Here is a 24,060-nt window from a genome sequence, read left to right as displayed (position 1 = left end):
ATAAACATCCTTGCTATGTCATCATGAATGAATCCTTTTGTTTTGAAAATCTGTCAAGAGTCGTTTGGTTGCAGCATCTTGTTGGAAATTGATCTGCATTTAACCCAGTGTCAACTTTCCTTTAAACATTTAATTGAAAAATTAAATTTTCAAAAGAAGTTGATCCCATTCCTTTCACATAAAAACCTTGGTGTAACGTTATAATGTGGTGTATTTTTGCCCCTGTCGATCCAGTCTAACAACAGCTTGTGATGGTATAATTTACTTAGTACCTTTTAGATTCTAGTGATTTATTCATTGTCAATAAAGAACAGACAAGAGATTTGAGATAATACAGATTTGTGTAGTGATATGTGTTTACGTATTGATGTGGACAGAATCCTTGTAAACTTGTGTTTTGCAACATGTTGTGTTTTGTGACAGCGATTTCAAGGAGAAATTTATTGAGAAATAATGGACAGAAACAAACTCAGTGTGACAGATTTTATTTGTAGACTTAGTTAAGGTCTTTTGAAGATGATAAGAAGAGATGTTTATGAAGATTTTCTTCTCAGTGGAAACTCTCGAAGGAAGGTTGGGTAAACTTTTTAAAATGTGTTACCCTAAGTGATATATGATGCAACATATTCTCCTTTAACTTGACCAATAATCAATATGTTTAAATCATTGAGAAAGTCCATGGTGGTCTATGTAAGAAGTAGAGCCTCACCCATTAATCCGACATATATTAGAAGGCTTCCTGTAAACATTAGTCAGAAATGGACCAAACCATGTCTGAGATTTGCTTTTTAAAAGTAAACACTGCCTCTTCCCCAACATAGCCATAAATCAGTACTCTGGAATAGAATATAGTGCAAAACTCTCTAGTTTTTATTTTCCCATTGGACCAACCAATTTGGTTTTACAAGCTTGTAAAGAAATGACTACCAACAGAACATGCACGTCTCTAATCTTCTATGATTGTGTAGTGTCATGACAAATCCAGAAATTGCAGTTGGCTTTTAAGGATAATAATGGCAATGATGTCTATTTAGTTGAATAGTTTTCTCACTTAAGGTCATAAGGTCAATCATTTGGATGGATTTTGACCTAAACTGGGTTAGAATTGGCAGGTTTATAATTAAATTGTCTCTTATGGCATTTCTTTGATTTTCATTCTGCCAATTTTTATTCTGTCCGTCTGCTGGATGCTGCCATTTTTTGTTGTTGACTGCTGGATGCTTTGTATTCTGTTTTGTGGTTTTATAAGGGGTTTCCTAGTGAATTGAAGCCAAACAAAGATGATGAATTTAATGTGATCTGTTTGATATTTTAGTATCTTAAGATTCATTGTTAGTGTTAGTTTTTATGAGAGAGAGCTTTATTTATCTCCCTAATGTGATTAAGATTTCAGCCTACAAATCATTCTTAGATTCATCATATATGGAGTAAGAAAGGGAAGTCAATTAACCTCTATAATCTTATTAATTTCAGCAACCAAATACCAAAATAAAACTTAAGAAATTCAATCTGTTTATTTTATTTTGACTGGGAATTGGCTTCATATGAACAATTTCTAGAAAAGGGAAGGAAATTTGCTGTAACAGTGCCCGTGGTCCAGTTTTTAGGGGAGTCTTGGTTGCCCTATTATTCATTTGTTTTTTGTATGTTTACTTTTAGGTGCTTTGTGTTATCTTTTTTTTTATTTTGTCTGTTTGTCTTCTCTAACCTTTGTCTTCTGATTATGAAAATCCTGTTTCTCGTTCTAAAAATGATCTCTTAGCTTTTCCATGTATATGTTCACCTTGATTCTTTCTAATTTCTGATGTCAATATCTACACCAATCTGTATAAATTGTTTCCAATATATGTCTGTAAGTTAGGCTGCAGTTACTATTGATTTTTGCTTTTGTTTTGATTAGAACATTTTGGCTGTAGCCAGAGATAAGCATGTAATGAAATTTCTTTATTTGACACATTGAAAAATTGGCCCTGTGTTCCTTACTGATGGTATGTATGTTATAGCTTCCCTGATTGTATCGATTTGAATATTTGTGCCGAGATTTATCCTCATCTATAACTGTGTCCCGATCAATGGACGTTTCATTTATTTATATCAATCTGAAAGACTTGTGGTGGTGCTGTCAAGCGAAAGGAAATCGTTAATAAGTTTATGATAAATTGGGAGAATTGGTTATCATATGTTAATGGTGAGAAAAAATAAATGAATGGAATGGCACAGGAAATGTTTCCCTCCGAATTTCTTGATGTGTTAGATTAAATTTGTGGTATTATACATACAAAATCAGGCACTCATCTACAATAATGATTGATTAAAGTTTATATTGCATTTGACAAAGTGATAGGAAGAATTTAGAGTATGTTTCATTTAATTATGAAGCATTCCTCCAGGATGTAATAAGAACTTGGTGGGAGTTAGGAGAACTAGATTTTCAGGCTTCACAATTTTCCAAAATGTCATCAGCTTCCATTAGTTCTTCTTCTGGCATTATATCATTGATTCTTCAAGACTTCTCTTTTATCTTATTTTTTAATAACCTTGATTTAGAGATTATTTTTTAAATAGTTTCTCTGGTTAATTAAAGCATTTCTGGCAGATAATGGAAGTTTGATAATCTACACAAGGGCTTTTGGGTCATTTTAATCATTTTATAGATTAAAATTCAAAAACATCCTTTTGCATTACCCATTTAAAGCAAGAATTTGAATAAAGTATTTGTAATGGATTGTAATTTATCTTGAACATGAAAACTGCTTTATTCAGGGAAAGGTCAGAAAATAAAAAAAAGTCATTTTTGGAAAGAAAGGAACACATTTATATATGAAAAGATCCAATTTAAGATTAGAAAATTAACATGAATGGAATTGTCAAGAATTGTGAAAAGTGCACCTAAATAACTTTACTGATCTATATCATGATTTGATGGAAGGTCTTCTTCCGCTTGTGCTGTTTATTTATTGGTACGGCTGTTACATTTGGTCATGGTATCATTGCTTTTTCAACCTTTATTTGTGGAATTAATTATTTTTTTTTGCTAAGAGTTATCAGGTCATGTAGTTCTTATCAATTTTCTATATTCAATGTGAATATTACAGGGGGAAAATACTATAGGAATCCTTATAAAGATGAAGTCATACAATTTTACAAATCCAGTGATCCAATAAATTAAACAGTGCAGCAGATTGGGATATTTTCTTGGTATTTTGTGTTTTTCTTCCATATTATTACATGTAAACATGTTTGTATTACAGTGTTTTGAAATTTTTTTTTTTTGTTAAAGCTTAAGAATTTTCACTTAACTGGTGAATTTAGATACATATCAGGAATTTTGATGCTTTGGTAGTTTTGATACTGAGAGAAATATTTCCTTTTTATAAGTTCAATTTTCGATCTAATGGAATTATTATTCAATTTAAATTGAATGGCTCAGCTGAAGACTGTCAATTGGCAATCACAAAAACAGATCTTTCACATTAACGTCTGAAAGTAGTGGAACCGCTGAGCAGGGTTCTGTGTAGAAACCTATATTTTGTTTTATCTAACAAGTAATGTAGAGAACAAGGAAAGTCAATAATTAATTGCTATCTTTTGCCTTAATGTCAACAAGAGATGGATATTTTCGCCTATTTGAACATTTTTTTGCCTTTAAATTAGTACATGTAGTTGTTACAACGCTATTTTGCTATTGTAGTTGCATCATGAAAGTGTTTTCTTGCATAGTCTGCACTTCGGTTGTTCCAAACCTTTCATTAACCATGAAGAAAATTACTGTAAATTGTTACTGTTAGAGGTCAGCTTGGCAAGGCAGTAATTTTGGCATTTTTAAATGACAACACCTACTATAATGTTTTCCCTAAGTGTTCTGAAAAATTGGGATATTATGGTGCAATTGAACCTTATGTTTAGAGCATTAACCCTGAAGCATGCACATTTCCTGTTCAATACTTAGGTCAAAGTGAGTGTTGTCAACATCTCACCTACAATAAGTAATATATTGTTCAGGGATGAATTATTTCCACTTTTTAGCGGAGTTTCACTATTTCAAATCCAGATTTTACTTTTACGACTCTCTTTTTTACTGTATATTTACTTCTAATTTTGCCAGTTATTTTTTTGTTTGAAGGCCTCATAAAATCATCCCTGATAGTTGTATTTCCTACAATTTTGCCTTGTTTTATGTCATTCATACATTAAAATGGTCTAACAGTACATTTCTGAAAATATTGGGTTAGAATTCGCCCATCACCCCTATTTTATTTGCCATATTTATTATTTATATATATATATATTTTACTTGTTGAAGTCATATTCTGTAGTATATTATGTAAAATCTATGGAAAACTCTTTTTTTTCAAGTAACATTGATTCATTTTGTTTTCTATGGTATGACTGTAGTCTAAATTTACAGCATCATGGATAGAGATAAAATGTCCCAAGGATGTCATTAGCAGATATTTGACCTTTACATACCAAATGATTGACCACTTAAGACACATTATGGTTAATTTAAATGCATGTAAACTTTCAGAATTACTTTCACTTCAGAGTATGAAATTATTGCTTGTTTGTAACACCCTGGATATTTGTTTGAGATTTACAATTTGTTTGTGGTTAAATCTTGATTTAAATTGACCATTTTGGAGGTTCATGTTGAAAAGTTTCATATTTATCTTTGGTGTAGTCTTCCATAAATTTCTGAACGTCTATGAATGTGATGACTCTATTCACTACACTGCTCCATCAGATCAAATTGATACAGGGAAGATAACGTAAACTTATAGAAGGGTCTGAAAAATTCCCAACGATGTTAGAACTGTCAAATTTGCGAAGCAAATGTTTGTCGTTCCCTCCACGGGCCTCAAACTGGTACCGCTGTTACATCGATATATATATATTGTAGAAATATATTTGGTTCAAATGCCAGTGTTAGCGAGTATTTGTAGCATGAGTAAAACAAGAAATGCAGTCTTCACTGATCAAAAAAAAAAAAAAAATTTTTTTAAATGAGAAATCCAAAAGCTTAATTATTATTATTATTGTAACTGTTTTTGTTCATTTATCTAAAGTTATCAAGAGAAAAAGTTCTTTGTGTTACCATGAATGCTGCAGTACAATTCACAATGTTCTGAAATGGTAGGATCGCATATTGTCTAAAGCATCTTGTTGAAAATAATAATATCCTATTAGATAATACCAGTAACTTCCATGGTTGTTAAGCATGGGATGCTTCATTGTGACAATCATCAGGTTTATATCACAGTATACAATTATTAATACACACTATCTTAACCATTATGTTATGATATTTTTATGCATATTGGCGTTGAAAGGCGGGAAGAATACGCTTTTGACTTCTGTTTGACGGGGCATGCCTTTGTTATTCGACATTAAACGTTGTGAATAATCGGATTTTAAACTTTGATTCTATTGTGGGTGGCAGAACATGACGCTATTGTTGCGTTCTCCCTGTTAAGAGATTTCAACGATAGTTACAGTTTAACAGGTGACTATTCTTCTTGGCTGCCAAGTCTATGGAAGGGGCTTTTGTTACCCTTCTGATTGACAGAATAGCAACTGAATATGACCTTTTGTATCATGTAAATATGGATCCTTGAATTTGCATACAATCTGATGAGTTTTTGTTTTTGTTTTTGGGGTTAGTTTACAATTTTTCTAAAGTCAATTTCTTAAAACTACTTGGTGCTTTAGTATGTAATTTGCACCAACAGACATTGTGCGTCATTCCAATCCTTGCATTGTATATGACCCTTGAATGCTAATAGCTTAAAAAAAGACCTCGAGTCAATGCATGACTATTTTTCCAAAGAAAAAAATGCTTTGTTTTGTATGAAAAAAAGATTTAATTCTATAATTATTGTTTTAATTACATTTTTAGCTATCCTTAAGGCGTAAAATACCTTGTCACTAGATAATAATGTGTATTCAAATTACATTCGATATTTGTAATTTGCAGACATTGGACGGGAAGTGGATGACATATTTACATGGTTAAAAACTTGTTCGTTTCAATTTACATCTTGAATTATTTATGTACATGAGAAAAGTACAATTTCATTTCACATAAGCGTGTTGTTTTGATGTCATTAATTTCATGATTGAATGAACTATTGCTTGTTTGCTTGATAAGGTAATGTAGATAAGTAGGCTTATGAAGTAAAGCGACACCTCTGCAAAGTGAACAGTTATCTAGTATATTAAAAAATTAATCAACTTCTGAATGAAGTAGTTTAAAAATCTGGAACCGCCCTTGTAAATTTGTCCAAATGCTGTTTTCTGGTTGATTTCACGATGTACACTAATTTTCTGAAGTTTTCTCTGGGCCCATTTAGCAGCTTCAGATTTGTTTGCATTTCAGGTAGATGTCTGCTTTGAGGGTTTATGGTTTGACAGGTTCTATGTTTGCTGTAGCTAAAACCCTCCCCCGTATTTTCTTAAATGTTTAGAAACAGAAAGGTAAAAATTGCCAAATACCATGATTAAATGTAATATAATTAGATTTGGTTAGTGATGATTGCCAGGGAGTGGGGATTCTGTTTCGCCAAATCTTTTAATTTTACAGCTGACTTCCTTTAATAGTGGCCGTAATCAGATGCTCCTTGTAGAATGTCTGGCTTTGTAATGAGTTCCTGAGGTCTTGCTTGCTTTTTCCTGTTTCTCAAGTTTTTCTTGATGCAATTAATGAGGGTGATTTCTTTTTGGTTCAAGGGGTAGTATAAGGTGCATAATATAATTATAGCAGATAATAATTCCCTGTGATTAGGAAATTAATCGGTTTTTCAGTATGGCAGCATAGTTAACTACTGTGAATAAATATTATGCATTCAGGTTAAGTCGATAATCATGCCTTTCAATTTTAAATTGAGCTTTGGAAAATCCAATGTATGAAAAAAATTTTAATTGCTTTTTGCAACAAATTAATTTTGCATACATTGTTAAAGTGATTTCAGAATAATGGGAAAAGTTGTATAGTTGTTTTGGTATGAGAAGAACAGAATATACTAAAAGATAATTCTTTGTACCAATTTACCTATATGATAATTCATTGTATTATTTATGGACTAATAATTTTGCAACTATTCTTCTAAAAATGCCTTTTTCTTCTGTATTTTTGAAATCCATACATTAGTGTATTGCTTTATGTAACAAGATTGAATATGACATCAGTAAAAGAAATAATTATCCAGTGTCAATATAAGAATTGACATCAAATAACTAAAGGAAATTCTGCACAATACATTATTTTAGGTAGGGTATATATGGTCCTCCTCCATGTCATTTTGCATGATTTTGAAAATTCAGGAAGGTTTGTGCTGAAATTTCCTGATACCAGTATATGATTTGAATGTAGTTTTATTAACCATTCATCTGGTTTTGTTGTTAATAATTATTTCTGAAGTTTTGATCTTATGTCTGTCGAAGACAAGTAACTGATATAGATCACAATAAGAAGTAGCCATTGCCTTTCAACCAGTTGTCTCCGCCACGGAGCTAAACTAGACCTAACTGAATTACCGAGTTGTTTGATCTCGATTCTATTTCCTAGAACTGGATTGAGATCAAATCAATCAACCAGAGGTCTCTAAATAAATTTCCATTGATTGTGGACAACATCACATCAAATTTCAAAAGATCCAGAGCCTAATGAATCCCACATTAAGTAAAGGTCATTGGTTTTCCCTTTAGAGGAAGAAAAAATATATTCAAATAAACTCCATGTTTATTGCTAGAGTAATGTTATTAATAGCAGCTCCATAGAGTATTGATTTAATTGTTGTTTTTTAGTTACTTCTGAGGATTTCAGTTTATAAGACATATATGGTTCAATGTATGGAGGAATACTGATCCACAATTAGGAGAAAGTCTTGTGTACCCTATGTTTTAGAAATGTTGATATAGATGAATTGTTGTTCTGTCCTTTAATGCTTTATTTTCATAATGTGTTATGATAACCTGAAGTTTTTTTACGGTATAGGCGGAGTTGACAGGGACTGTTATCTGAAATTAATTTAAAAAGGAGACACTCTGATCCAGGGAATTTCAAAAAGGGGGGAGGGTTGTTTGAGTATATTACTTATTTTTTCTTGAGGGGGAGGCAAATGTTTGCACAAAACTAATAATGGGAAGTGGGGATTTCATCCTTAGATCCTTTTGGTGAAGTAGATTTTATATGGAGAGAATAAAGAGTGTAGGTTGAGTATATTTCACTTCCATAAAAATTAGGTTATCACATTGGTATACCGGTGTATTAGAATCATTTGACTTCTGCAATTGTTTCACAGTCTTTAACAGTTTTTGAAAATTCTATTTCGCCGCGAAAGCAAACAAATTGGCTTGCAATGTTGTTTTTGTGCCATTAGTAAAAAATTTAAGTATTTTTTGGGAAAACTCAGTATTCAAATATAGGCAGTGATAGTGGTTCATATTTAACTGACTCTATTGTACTGGAAATTGTTTGTGTTGTTATTGTACATGTATGTCCCATTTTTGGTTATTTTATAGTGTTCATTTGCACATAAACACCTGACAATGTTCTTTTGTGTTCACTTGTAGTTTTTAGCTTTTCTTTTTTGGTTCAACCATTTATTTCCATGTGAGTAATTTAAAACACATAATTTAACTATTATGTCGAATAATTAGTTTCTAAAAGTACCAGAGTTTGAGTTCATCTCCATCAATGAAATACTTGAATTTGTGATGGAAAAATCAACTATGAGCAAACATTTGCCAGCACTATTTTTGCAGTTATATAATTCAATTAAAAGTATACATTCAACTAAATTGAGTTGTATGTTGAGGGTTGGCACAAAATACACCACTAGAATCTCTCAAAGTTGATTTCAATATATTTTTGGGTCGATATCTTTAGAAATAATTAGTTTCAGCTGTTTGAAAAAGAATGAGAGATATTAGCATTTAATATTTGCAAATTGTTCAATAAGAGGTACTCAATCAAGTTTTTTTGCATGGAAGTTCTCAAATCAGTTGTGTGGTTGTTTGTCTTTCACGATAAAGGGTGACGACCTGAAAACTTGTGTAATTGCATTTGATAAAAGAATAGTACAACTGGCACCAGTAAATTTTGATGGAATTAAGAGAAGAAAAGACCAGTTTATTTAGTACAGAGTAAAGATTATAAATGAAGTGAATTTTGAAGTTGAGCATTAGTTTAGTATTTCACCATTCTTCTAGCTCTGCATAGATGTATATTTGTACTTTCAGTGAAAATGTTCTGAATAATGTTCCCAACTGCATCATTTCATATTTTTCTTTCTTTTTTTTTACAGATTGAAGATGCTATGCTTATGTTTGATAAACAGACAATGAGACATCGAGGTAAGGCTGCAGACGACAGCTAACAAAGGAATTGTGGGGTTCAGAATGTCCCGTGATTCCTTGTAATATTACAAGTCAGCTCCATTTTTTGTAGTTGCAACAAAGTGTTTATAAGAAATTTGAAGAAGCCTTCTGCAAAAAAGATTTTCAAAATTTTTAAGTGATATTCTTCAATCAAAATGGAGCTACTTGCTTCAAAAGTTTGATCTCCTGAATTTGGTGTTAGTCATAAAAGGTCTGCTGCATTATCCAAAATACTTTCGCCTCCAAATTTGATGTTTACATACTGTGTGACGTGAAATGTTATATAATGCATACTTAGTCACTTTCGAAAAAACAAATATAGACTGAAGCTATGCCAATATCTTGATTTTTCTGGTTTTGAAATGTTTTGATTTTTATCTTCTTTTAATCTTGTTGACATGTACCAAAACCTGTTTTCATAAAAAAAATGTTGAAACTTATCATGTTATTGGAATTAAATTTTCCATTGTCTGTAAGAATTTAACTTTCTCAAGGTTAGTCAACTTGATTTCTTACTTGGTATATATTAAGTTTCATCTTGTTAAATTTTGACAAGTTTTAACAGAAAATTGAAATATTTTTACCTTCTGCTCCAGATTTTGAAGATTGTAATGTTTAAAATATGATTGATTACAGAAGATGTGTGTATGCCAAAAATGACCTTGTAATGTATAATGAATTGAAATAGGTCAAATTGGCTTAGAGAACCAGAAACTCACAAAAAAGCACTATATGACTCTAATTTTAGAAGAAAATGATAGCATACTTTGGGGTTTTTTATACTGATATCTGAAATTGGCATTTAAGTTCATTTTCAGAATAGCATAGTAATGATTTTTTTAGATGTTGAAACAGCCATGCTAAAGTAATCTGTTTTTGCTTGAGGTTGGCAGGGGATTTGTTAGGAGCCAAATTTTCAAAACATACTCTCAGATAATCACTTGATATCGATAGAAGTAGCAACAATTATTAGGGAAACCACAAGCAAAACAAATGAAAAAGTCGAATATCAAATGTTTTCTGTTTTCATCGGATTGATAGCACGGTTCGATTGGTTGGCAAGCCCTCAAATTCCGATCTGACATGTGCTTTTTCCATATGGACTTTGATAAGTTGGTCGTTTCTTGAAGAGCTTAAGCTGACAAAACAGCTGCCTTTGGTTCTGAAATGAAGAAAAACAGAACATTTTGCCGTCTGTTCTTAGTACTAATAATCTTTTAAACACCCGTGCTCATTTGCACTGCCAGAAAGAAAAACCAAATTGCTATTAGTTGCGCCAAAATGCAAATAAACATCACGGCATCCTTGGATGACCCGAGGCATCCCGCAGACACCATAAGCTGTGTGTTTCTGCACTTGTTGATAGTAAAATGTACTTGTTAATTATTCGGTTGAAAGTTTTTGAATATCTGATTGGCAAACGATCATGTTTCGCTTTTTGAAAACATCTGCATCATTGTCTGCAGGTTAATTAACAGTTACCAATGGTAGCGATTACTAACCAGTTATTTTGAAAATGTACACAAAATGTTTATTCTTGAGTGTAAGTGTAGGAATGACTCAAGCAGTGGAGATGTGAGGTTATTTTTGTGCTGAAAAGTTTCTAACAATTTAGTCTGTGTGATTCTCAACATGTAGTTAGGGTTTATCTACACATGGTAATGGGATTGCATGTATTAGTGATGTAGAAAATGTACACATGTATATACTTGAATTTTATTAGTTTACTTAGTCTGTCTGGTGTTGGCTAGCTCTCTGTTTGCTTCTTTGTTTAGGTCTTTGGTAATCTCTTAGTTATAGCATAGTCAACCATTTAGAACTTCAGTAGTCCTTAGTAGGTCTTGTATCTTGGCTCTTAGATGTTACATGTAGGTGCTAGAGTATTTTTGGCTCCATTTTTTAACAGTTGGACCAAGACCCTTTCTATTATGAATCAATTAATCGGCAGGAATTCAGTCAGAAGATTTCTTTCAATGGAGTTTCTATGTATAGGATATCAAAAGTGTATTTAATGTTTTCACTTCCCTTCATTGCTAAAGGGATAATGGATTTTAGCATTCGCATGCCAAAGAAATTTCTTTACAATGGTTGATGTTTAAAAGTGTTAATTGCAACCACTTTAGTCAAGATATTGACAATCGTTGATGTGTTCAAATCTACAGTGACGCAGTCTCGTTATTGTTTGTTGGGATTTATTCATTCTTCTTCAAACACTTGTATCTGTTGTGTTTTTACATCTATAATTGCTTGGAAATGGAAAGCACTTGTTTACTCATATTGATTCCAATGGGGTGTCATGACTAGTTACGTCAGCAGTCTTGTACAGTTTCGATTGGACTCAATTGCATGGTTTGGAACTGCACTATAGAGCTGCTTCGGCAAATCAAATCTAATTATTTCAAGAGCTTATCAAGGATGTTAAAGTTCAGTGATAACAACAGCACGATATAATATGATATGACACGATACAAAATACGGAAATAAAACATCATCATGAGCTCAAGGCAAAATAGTGAAATTTAAACATGCCAAAAATAAACTTGAAATCAAGAAAATTGTTTAAATTCAGGTCTTAAATCTGAGGCCAAGTTGTATCATTTCATTCTCTTCTGGAATATTAAAGGTTTGTAAAAGCAGTAGATAGAAATTTTAAATAAAGTATAATAGTTTTAGAGTAGCCTAAGTAGAATAGTTTCCATGTGTCACCTAGTATTTATCACATCCTTTAGAGAAAAGTGTTGGCTTCTTCAGATGGAAGATGGCATTAGCTACAATAAGTTGTTTGATTATCTTTAAGATTGAAATGCACCTGTCTTGTCTAGAGTTAGGGTTTCAATGTTATAAGATTTCTCACCTAATTCTAATAAGGTTTTTCTGAGCTTACCCCTAAGTGATAACTTGGAATGGAAACTTCTGCCTCCAAAAATTGTTCCATGTTCCTTAAAGATAAATATATTTTGATAAGATGTACCTCATAGTTATTAAAAGTCAGTACTTAGGGAGTTTTTTACTTCAGAAGTTGCTGATTTTATCTGCCATTTTGAAATGAAGCAAGCAAGCACCTGCTGTGTGTTGTTTTTAATCTCCTTTGACTGGAGAGTTCCATTCTCGCCTCACCTGTTGCAGCAATTAATGGCACCATGAGCTTGCTGCGAACATGGTTTTATATGACCATGGATACCATTCTGATGAAAGAGCTTAAATAATGATCACAAAAACTTATTTTTGGTCCTTTTGGCAAGAAAAATATCTTTGTGCAATGAAATCTTTGATAGTAGTTCCATAAAGATAATGTTAGACTTGAATTAATGACTATCTCTCTTAGAAGATAGCTTTCCCATGTTGTACTGCACAAATTGATGAAAGAATGATTACTTATAGATGATGCCCATAGAATAATATTTCTCTAGAAATGAAATTTCTTGCTGATCTCCCTGCTGGAAATAAACAGTTTTACGATAAAATGGTTTATTCTGATCTAGGATATTTTAAGCATGGTGTATAGATTTTACGTCAGTCACTGCACAAGGAGCTGCAATGCACTTAACTAAGGTTTCTTTTATAAATACTGCAGTACAAATTCTCTAAGTAGCCTGTTAACCAATAAATTCATCTTGAAAGAAAATTCTATTTGAAAACTGATTAATTTGTATGTGTCCTTCAACAAGTTTATAGTAAATTATACCTAGGAAATGTCAATAGACCTAAATGCCAAAGTTTTTTGAAGGGCTTTAAGCACAGTATACTATTATTTTGGTTAACAGTACATTTTTTTCTCATGCTCACAGAACACCTAAGTTTGTCTGATCAGTATTAATAAATGAGAAAGACTTTTATGCTGGCCTTAGTTTATGAGAATCTTCTATATGTACCCTATGTGTATCTCTATTTTAAATTGACAACTGAATAATTTAATTAGCGGTAAGGGCAGATTTTACCATGCATTGACACTTTTAAAAGGCTACCGCCCATTATAACATCAGATAAATTGGTGCAGAGCGTGATAGGCACATTTCTCAAGCATAAGATGCTAGAATACAACATGATTTTATAAATCTAAATGAATTGGCAAGAGGCATGCTTGGAAAAATCATGTTAGTTTTGACATTCGAATACTCTGTTGCTTTGTTGACAGACATTTCCACTTACAAGGTTTTTTTACTTGTCAAATTTACAAATTTAGAGTTGTTTGTTTATTCCCAGTTAGGTTTTAAAAGGATATATTATATCCCTGTCCTGTTTGTCATAGCCCCCCTCTCCATTTAATTACCCCCACCCCCCCCCCCCCCAAAAAAAAAAAAAAAAAAAAAAAAAAGAAAGAAAAAAAAGGAATAAATGATAGTTCTTATATGTTTTAAGGAATACCTTCTATATTTTGTGCAAATGCTGATTAAGTTAAGCTTACGTTTAGGTCAGAATTAGACATATATAAAACAACAAAAACTTCAGGTATAAGTAAAATTTTTAAAATCTATCTTCTGTGACTGGTAAATATGACAAGTTGTAGTACAATTTCTATCTAATATGTATTTTAAATTCTAAAAAAAATTATTCCTACATTTTAGTTAGTAAGTTTTTGTTTATACAGAATATAAACACTCATGTCACACTTTATGAAAAAGCTTTCACATAATTTTCCTTATAACTAAGTCAAAAGATCAAGGGAATTTGTAAAATACTTTCCATCATGGTGTAATGTAACTTTTTGCCAAAAATAAATTTATGAGAACAGCTACTTAATACATGTATTTGAACATGTGCACCATTTAAACGATCATGTTTGACTAATGTTATCAAATCTGGTTTGTCTGTTTGAAATCTTTTTATTGACTTAGGTGGCTGAATTATTAGTTGGTCACTTACGTCCATGATTAAAAGTACAAAAATGGGTTGTTTGATCTCTGCATCACTGGCTTTCTGCAGAAATTTTTCAATAGAATCTTAGAAAAATGTTCATTTTCAGTGCATTTCAATGAAATTATAACTCAGTGCACCAACATGATATGGAAAATCTTGTCTTTTTTCCTTGATTCTGATGGTGCTAACAGTCAAAGTTAACTTTCAAAATGGTGAGATATTTAAATACCATGTTTCACTCACTGCCTGATTCTTACGGGGACTGACACTTAAAATGATAACCTTGTAATCCAGCAAGTCAGCCCCATTTTACATTTGCAAGCAAAACAGTGAATAAATCTTTATAAAATTGATAGGTTTTCTATGGGACAGATTGAAGGTAAACTTGGTATATTGATAAAGTTTTATCAGGGTCACTTACTCAATTAGAAATTATAGTACATTGGTAACTAGGAAGATAGTACTAAGTAGTCAGAGAGAAAATTAAATGGTTGTTATAGTCCTGTCCTTAATTAAACCGATAATACAGTTAAACATTAAAAAAAAAGAACCCCTTTTGGACTATAGGGATCTGTTTGGTTAGGACAGGTGTTGGTTTATGTAGGTTGAAAGCATTGGAACTGATATGAATGGACTTGAGATGTCTGGTTTACACAAGTTTCTGGTTCATACAAGGTGTGGTTAAGACAGGTATCACTGTGAAAGGATTGTCAATTTTTTTATTTATTTAGCAAAGAGATTCAGCATTCCTATAAATTGTCTTTTGTTTCTTCTACTACCACCTACACTGCAAATTGTTTTAATTTCAGTTTTAATCGTTTATCGTCTTTCTCAATTTCCTACATTGCCATGTAAGAGGCCTATTTTTAGCTAACTGCAGTATGAAATATGGTTTTAATTTCGTGTATTTATATGAATATCAAGTTTGATGAGTCTGACAGACAGGAGAGCTCAGGTTAATTATCATCATGGAATGGAAGATTCTGAGCCAGATTTATTGTAAATAAACTTTCCTGCTTTCTCGTAAATTGTATACAATTTTAAGACAGCACAAAAGAATTATGGTAGATCTTCCAACCCTTTTGTTCATGCGCTTTTTATTAGCAGATAGCTTTTTGAGAGAAGGGGAAGTAATATTATTATTTCTTTAACAGCTTGTAGAATTTACTCTATTTTATAACTTAGATATAAATTCAACATTGATATTTGTCTGTAATGCATCACCAATTAAAGCACTCATAAAGTTTGAAAAATGGTGTTAATGCGGAATTTAGACTTTGGCAAATTCACTGACTAATTAGTTGTAAATGAGTCAAAGTGTGTTATACTGCATGCTCAAAATACCATGGAAATTAGCATCCCTTGTGATGATTTAGTAAAGATTGGTTCACTCTGCCATGAGGTATCTATTTTCCTGGGAATCTTCTTTTGCTTCAACTCAAGTCAAGGTCTTTTCCTGGGTTTGTCAATATAACAATTTGATTTTACCAGTGAATGCATTGATTCAGCCATGATCGAAGAGTTAATTTGTTTTTATGTGAAAGAAATGAATACAATGTTTCTATATGTCACCTTTGGTATTTGTGTAATTGTCTGTTAGGGGAAATATATTTTCTTCTGATTAAACCATGATAAACTGTTGTTTTATAAAATTCTCTGCCTTAAGCACAATTTAGGTACATTTTAAGAATATTATATATATTTTCCTTATGAAAGGGTCAAATTAAACATATAAACTATGTGTTTAAACACTATTTACATATTTTTGTCATGGATATTTTCATTCAGTAAATTTTAAGAAAAAATGCTTTGTCTGCGGTTATTTTTGTGATATTGATGCACGTAGAAAGTCGATATATTACAGCTCTTGCCGTACAGTTTGTAAATCATAGTTTCAAGGAGCGGATCGAAAAGGGGGCTCTGTTTCAAAAATATAGTGGGGGAGGGGTCCAGGCTACGATTTCTTATTTTGCATAACTTTTGCACAAAATGAGCAAAATTCTTCATCAAAAGGAGGGTCCAACCTTCTTAACCCTCCCCTAAATTCCTTTTTGGGTCTACTCTGATTGGTTAATTTTCACTTAACAGTTTGTACTTTAAAAGATCTGGTATAAGAAGGGAAATAAGCATATGTGTTTCAAAGTTTCCATCAAATGTTATCGTATCTGTACATTGAGAAATAAATGGTAGTTTCGTATTGTCCAAAACATCTGAAGTTTCAAGAAGGTCATTGCTTCCGGGAGTTCTTCCCTCTCATATTCACCTTTGGAAGAGGAGTGCCTTTCTGGTTGTAATTACTTGTATGCACTTTAAACACCGCTTGCAGCATGAAATTACGACAAAACATATGATTTACTCAAGGAAAAAGTAATTAGCTGTTATTAAATGAATTTTACTTTTAGAAACGAGTAATTGGTACCATCTTTCATTGTAAGAGGATTCAAAAACCTTATGTAAAGAATAAGGAGACGTAAGCTACAACATTGAGAGAAGCATTGATGGATGCTCCGAATCGTCAATCAATTCGGTGATTAATTAGAAAGCGGCTTTAATAGGCTTAACTGTACATTGACACCATGGCGAAAAGAGTGATTACATGTAATTACGCTGATGTTTGGCATTGTGCAGCTGCCAAAGTCTTGTAATGAGCGATTTTTTACCATGGTGGAAAGTATAAAACCAGAAATTTTTTATTTTCTTCAGAATTTTGACACTTTCCCTTCATTAAGTTTTTAATTTTTTTTTAAAGTGATACAATAAATGTTCTTTACTTAAATATGTAATGTTGTAACCTATGTTTACTTTCTGTTTTAATGTAATGACTTTTACTCAATTTAGAAGATACAATTTTTGCTAGTGAGAAAACATTTGAAAGAATATATTGGATTGGTACAAAAAAACTGCTGTAATAAAGCTGAGGATGTAGGCTACAGACTCTTGAAATTTAATGCCTTTTATCTCATGAGAAAAAAAAGCAAAGTAAACAAAGTTAAAGATAAACAAAGTATTCCCAAAGATGGAAAGAAGCTCCTGTAGAAAGTTTGATACAATGAAAAGTTACCCTGGGAAGCCAGATGTTACCAGTAAACATGCATTCTGCTGCAGCATAAAACCATATGTTTTTGAGATGCATGTAAAATGAAGATGTTTTGGCAGATTATGTAAAACCATCCAGAAGTTGAATGGGTTTTGTGGCTTTAATAAAATTTCAGCAATTTAATCATCTGATTCATATTTAGCCAAAGCAGAGATGCAGATTCCTGATAATTGCTGATGGTGTTAAGATAGGAGTTCTGACATGCTCAATGGAATGCTCTTAGTTTGTTTATGTTGCCAGTTTGGCAAGGGAGCTATTAGCAGATTGGTCAGTTTAGGAGAATTTAACACCTTTCTGTTATGCAAACAATCAAATGAATGGTCAGTTTAGGAGAATTTGACATATGTCTGGAATGCTGACATTTCAGTGATTGGTCAGTGAAAGCAGGATTCAAATCTGAATGTGTTCAATATGAGTGGTCAGTTTTGGAGAATTTGACTTCTGTCTGGAATGCTAGACAACAAAATACATGAGGAGTTAAGGAGAATTTGATTGTTCTTTTGTTAATAATAATTGCCCCTTTCCCCATTTCGAAAATTGGTCATTTTTTTTTGTAAGGAATGATATGGCCTTCACCTTACATAATAATTGTGGTACATTAAATTAACTGTAGGCTTCTATTTGTTGCTTCATAATCAAATTTAAGTTGACAGCTTTGATAATTAATTTTCTGATCAGAGCGATCTGTCACTGTGTCTCCTCAAGGACAACATTTCCAATTCAAGCATTCAGCTTCTCTAGTATTGATTCTTCATTTGGTTTCATTTTCTATTAAAATTCACAAGCTAAGAGAAAATTATCCTGCATTAGAAAGAGAAAAATATCGCTAGAATAATTCATTTTAATTTCATTGGATGAATGATTTTGTAACAAATTTGACAACATTATTGAGTTTCATCAAAAAATTAATTGCGTTAACAGTAATATAACTTGGCTTTTTACATCAGTTTTGGGAAACTTATGTTATATTAAATTGCATATTCAATCAGATGGAAACGTGATTGACAAAACTCAATTTAGTTGTAATATTTAACACATTATGTCGATAAAAGTAATATTTTTAGAGTGGTTATGAAATGTATAATATCAGAATGGGGTAAAAAAAGTTAACTTAAATTGCTTAAATTTATAGCTATTTACATATGAAACAAAAGCAGTTAATGTCTTCTCTGAAGTAACTGAGGACATTTTTATTGAGACTTTATGTTTTTTCTTATAGGTGTCTATTGTTTGGTTTTGCTTTTTTCTGTTTTTTTGTTTTTAATTATTAATATTTTATTAAAGATATGTTTGACCTATGTTGCCTTTTCAGTTATGGATTTCTCTTAATTTCCTTTGTTATACATTGGTAATGTGATTTCTAATGTTTGTTAGTGTCATTCATTTGTCTAAAATATTGTTTCATGGGTAATCCCCCAAATCTCTGCTCAACTATTGGTTTCAGATTTTTTTTTTAAATATACATGAACATTGCACGGTATTATATGTTACAATCTTAAAAGATAAAATTCAAACAGGTTTTATTGCCATCCTTGATTCTTCACAAGCTTCAATAAGCTGTTGAGATTTCAGAATTATGCATAACTGTAATAACTTATCAAGAATCAGTTTTTAAACTGATGAAAGCTTTACTGTGTTTCGAATATATGTATTTTTTGCTGCAGCATTACCATACAAGAAGACCGACAACTCCTAAGATCATGGAACTTCAAACTTTGATAGATCACAAATTATCGGTTTCTTTACATCATAAATATTCCACGGCAGGAAATTACAATCGACAAAACTGTCATAGTTAAAATGAAACATGGTAATTGATGAAGTACTCTCCTCTCTTAACATTATCGACATTTATGTGAAATATTGAATATTCTTGACGGGGCTCGGTATAACTTGTATCACTGTCTTGTTGCTGATCAACATAACCAATACAGAAGAATGTGATCTTTGTACAAAGAGACATGGTTAATTTCTGGTCCTCGGGAGAAGGACTATGTATTGGTTCTTTCAGATAAGGGTGTTGGTTGTCTTAAGTGACCGTTGCAATATGATTTATTTAAGGCTAGGATCAAATAAAAAAAAAAAAAGGCAGGGCCACTTGGGCAAAGTATCAGATTTAAAAATAAAAAGGCAGGGCCAGCTTGTGCAATGTATCAAATTTAAAAATAAAAAGGCAGGGCCAGCTTGTGCAATGTACCAAATTTAAAAATAAAAAGGCATGGCCAGCTTGTGCAATGTATCAGATTTAAAAATAAAAAGACAGGGCAGCTTGTGCAATGTATTAGAAGTGTTTAACTGTACAAAGAGGGAATGAATGTCTTGGATTGAAAGCATCCCCCTTTTTTTCAGAAAACATTTTTCTGGAAATGGTATATCAAAAAGTAATCACATCTTATAGACCACAGACACATCGTACAAGAAACTTTAAGCTTAATCACTTGTTTGAATTGATTCCAATATTGTCCCTAATGTCTACCATACTTCAATGTAAAAGAAGACCCTTAAATAAGTTCATAATAAAATTCATACTAGATTTATTTAGTGCGAAATTTCTAAGGTCAAATTAAACTTCAAGAATTGCAGCAATGAATGTTAAATTCTGTTCTCTGTGGCCCCTCAGTTAGAAAATTCTCAAATCAAGCGTACATATCCTTTTCCAATTACACCAAAATCAGAAGGGAAAACAGCTTTTCTATCATTCAGCCATGCAAATTATCTTTTGAATTACCTCGTCCCTGATAAAAACAGTGTCATTCGAGAAAACAAAATTACATTGAATCTGTTCATGCAAGAGAGAGTAGTTCGGTCATTGATTGTTTTGGTTTTAATGCAGTAAAGTTTACATGTTGCTATTAATGTTTGTCAGTTTCTGATTATCAACGCTCCACACTTTCCCCAAGGGAAGGGGAAAATCATGTCGAGTTAGTATAGTTGGCTAAATTTAGTGTCTTTTGGTGCTTGGTAAATTATTGATTGGTTGTTTTGATGGTAGATAATCGCTTACACAGCTGAGGGCTGAATATTCGTAATCTGCTTTGGCACCATTCTGCTAAAATAAGGAATCGCTAATCCATGCCTTAGGGCATATTTTATTAGAAGCGCATTACCAGGAATAAAAACCTTACCAAGTCTTAATCTGTATATTGTTAGAAGTAAATCAATTCAGATTAAAATAAAACATTACTTTTCAAGAGGTTATCTCTTCAGGGCATCCTATGTGATAATTTACTTCCTGCTTTTAAATGTTGTTTTTTTGATACCATTATTGAATAACGTTAATAATGTTACAAAAATCACTTGTTTTGGAGTTTCATGCTAAAAGCAATCGAAATATGATTGGTAAGTAGATTTGGCATTTTACTGAGGTTAGTGGCATTCTTGTACAAAGGTTCACTGCCTTGTTCAACAAACATCCTGATCACATTGATGTTTTAATGAAATTCCAATTGTTTACATTTGAAACTTTTTTATTTACATTTGAATATTCATAACATTTTTTAATGGCAATAGGAAGCATTAATTATAAACAGAATATTAATTACATGGTTGCCACGGTGTTAAGTATACTTGTTTCTTAGCTGAGTTCCTAATGGTAAAAGTCAGTCATCCCAATGCCAGTTCTGCTTGAATATTTATTATGAAAGTTGCGGAAAATATAGAGGGAAAAAATGTAAATGAGATAAATTTGATAAAAACTGAGAAAGATTCAATTACATTTCTGTCAGTCCTTGAGTTTTGTGTTTATGTCTGTAGTGAATTATTTTACTTGCAACTGTTGTTCTCTGGATTGGAGGCTTTTTGCCAAAACTGTGAATTTCATTGACCTTTAGATTGTATACATATCAATATAAAATATTTTAGTGATTATTTTTCAGTGGTAATGATGGTTCTCACCTGCAAGATTTCTGTGTTTTTATAGTAGTATAAAAAAAACAAGTAGTGCCAAGATTAACAGTACTAAAAACGTCTTTCATTATGTTTATTCTACAAAAAAAAATCATTATCAAAATTTAATCATAAATCCTTATCTATTTTTGGAAAGGGTGTGTTCGAGGATATATATATTTGGATTGATAAGGGTGTGTCTGATTTGTGTTAGGTCTTTTTCCATTTTTTGCATAGGTAAATGTTATTGATTATATAGAGTTGTTTCCAAGATTGCAGAGTTGTATTGTAAAAACATCATACATGATTTGTTGAGTGGATGCAAGTGATATTATTGTCTGTTGTGTTTCAGATTTTATTTAAGATTGAAATTATAAATTTCAAACATATGTTTGACTTTCATAAAAAAATTGTATCTTGTCAACAATCATTATCCATTCCTTTGCCTTTGTTGAAATTGATAAATCATAATGATAGTGGTTAGAAATTACTTAATCATGATATGAGTAGAGTAATCATGATGATTATAATCAGGAATTTGCTTAATCAGGATCATCGTCACTTTAAGATTACATGTAAATACAGTCTGTAAATAGTAAAATGGCTCCATTTTTGTGTATATCTTGTCCAGTATGTGTGAGTATGCAAGCGAATCAGTGGTAAGTGCCAGATTCTCTTATCTAAGTTGAAGATGATGCCTTCAGAAATTTGGCATTTATTCCTACTGCACAAGTAATAAAGGTCTAAGGTACATTTCAGTTGTCATGTGAGTCTGCATTGTTACCATTGTTACCACATTTCTGTAGTACTCTAGAACTGAGGTAAGGACCAGAGTAATGGCTTACAAGGTTCATATATTTTGATCTGAATATTGAACTCTAGATGAATAAAGGGTCAAATGAAAATGCCAAACAATAGCAAACTCTGGCAATATCAGAAGGTCTAGTCAAAAGAAGGAATATCAATGAAAAAAATATATATATAAAAATATCAAGGCAAAAACCAAAGTTTGAAACAACAAGAAATAAGGGTAGCAACAAAATCACCAAACACTAATCTGATCCCTAATCAAGTCAAGTTCAAAATACATCTGCCAAAATAGTTATTACATCACTGGAGTAGCTGGTACCGCAATGGTCCTGATTTGGTACAGGTTTTTCAAACGAAATATGTATATTTTAACGGAAGCTGTACTCACATGAAAATTTTATATAAACAATATCAAACTTTCATATTTAGGTTTGAAAAAGGACCAAAAAAACACTTAGGAAATTCCCATATTATTGCATTACCTATTACACTCAGTATACATTCATCAGGTTAATAGTACTTTAAAATCCTGTTTAAGAAAATCCGGGTGTTAAATAATTTGTACTCAGGTTTGGGTTTTTTTTGGTGGTTTAAATTGAAATAAGATGTGAAAATCAAATTCCTGGAGTATTATTTATAAAAAAAAAACAAAAAAACAAGGTAATTTATTTTTTATTTAGTAAGGAAGGGCAAAACCTGAAGTCGTAGGAATTGTAAGTTCCGGCAGTAGTAAACATTTTTTACAAACAAGACTCATTTCATATCATTATTTATCTAGTAATTTTCACATTGCCCATCAGATCAAGGCCAGTTTAGCTGAAAATTTTCTTAATTTGCACGCTTGTTTATGATTTGATGTCCTGAGGTCAAAGTTTATTTCATTAATTTTACCATGGCTCCTCGTTACTTCGGTATGGCAGAAAAGTCGATAACATTTTGAGTATTTCAAACTGTTACAGCCCTTGTCACCAATAGCACTCTTGTGATTTTAATCCCGTTTATTAGTTGATTTTAGATTTTTCTTGTTTATCGATATGATAAGTCATGCATCTGGGATTTTGGGGAATTTCTGTAAAAACTTTGGACCTTTAAACTCAAAACTTTCTTAATTTTAATGGGTGAAAGTTGTGATTATTCTTCAGTATTTGGCTTTTGGAAGGCTGTAAACAGATTGTAGAAACTCTGACCTGTTAAACTTTTTGATTTGTTTATGAGGTCCTTGTCTGAAGCTTTGCTGACTTCAGCCATGGAAAATGTGTACAAATTTAAATAGCTTTAGATCTTCTCCTAGTGATTGTTTGGATTTGATTTCAAGTGACTCGTAGCCTCTTTTTTAATCAAACAGTCGTGACTTTTTGATAGAATGTGTAAATTTGTCTTCTTATTATCTCCTCGCAACTGAGTAAAGGATTAGTACATGGTATATTATACTGTTAATGACTTCACATTTCAGTCCATAAAAAATTACAGACTTGGAGAGAAATTATTTCAAGTTTGTGTAAGCAAAAAAGTTGAGAAGACTTGTAAATCACTCCATTTGTATTTTTAACTCTACATTAAAGTATAAAGACTGAAAAATGTGATATAAGGTTGTAAACTTTTTATGAATAAATGTTCATCTGAGTTTTAGCTTAAAAGCATTTCCAAAATGTGAAATGCTTATCAAACAGATCAAATAACCAAGGTCTTCTAAAGACCTTTGCTTTTCTGCTCCTAAGTTCATGAACGGTTACCTTTCTTTTGTAAAATCAATGTTGTGATATCTTTTTCATTTATATTATAATCTTGCAGATTAATTAAACTTATACCCAAGTATTTTTGGTACTTTCTTGTTTTTTCTTGTTTTGAATGTTATTAGTTAGACCACCATTTATTTTGACACTAGGAAGGCTGTGATCTATTGGATGGCAGAAAATTAATGTCTTTGATTCAAACAAAACCAGTTAAGTTCTAAAACTAGATTTTGTTTATACTCTGTGTAAATAAAAATCCATGACTGTTTGGTTACTTGGTGACGCTAGTATAATTGGAAA

At 31.7% G+C, this 24,060-nt stretch overlaps 1 protein-coding gene across 3 annotated transcripts in view; it reads left to right on the top strand.

Moving 5' to 3' along the window:
- The window catches only part of LOC148606714 (RNA-binding protein Musashi homolog 2-like), a 104,538-nt gene that overhangs the window by 47,520 nt on the left and 32,958 nt on the right, over positions 1-24,060 (top strand). For all 3 annotated transcript variants that reach the window (XM_088545651.1, XM_088545650.1, XM_088545652.1), the window contains one exon: positions 9,306-9,354. In XM_088545651.1, coding sequence (XP_088401777.1) covers positions 9,306-9,354 — 49 coding nt within the window. The remainder of the gene's footprint in view (positions 1-9,305; positions 9,355-24,060) is intronic.

Source organism: Perna viridis, chromosome 9 (assembly GCF_037379345.1).
Source record: "Perna viridis isolate PV_CMFRI_1.1 ecotype Kerala chromosome 9, ASM3737934v1, whole genome shotgun sequence".
Classification (NCBI taxonomy): Eukaryota; Metazoa; Mollusca; class Bivalvia; order Mytilida; family Mytilidae; genus Perna; species Perna viridis.
Note: the sequence above shows the minus strand (reverse complement) of the source record. Positions and strands in the feature narration are given on the sequence as shown.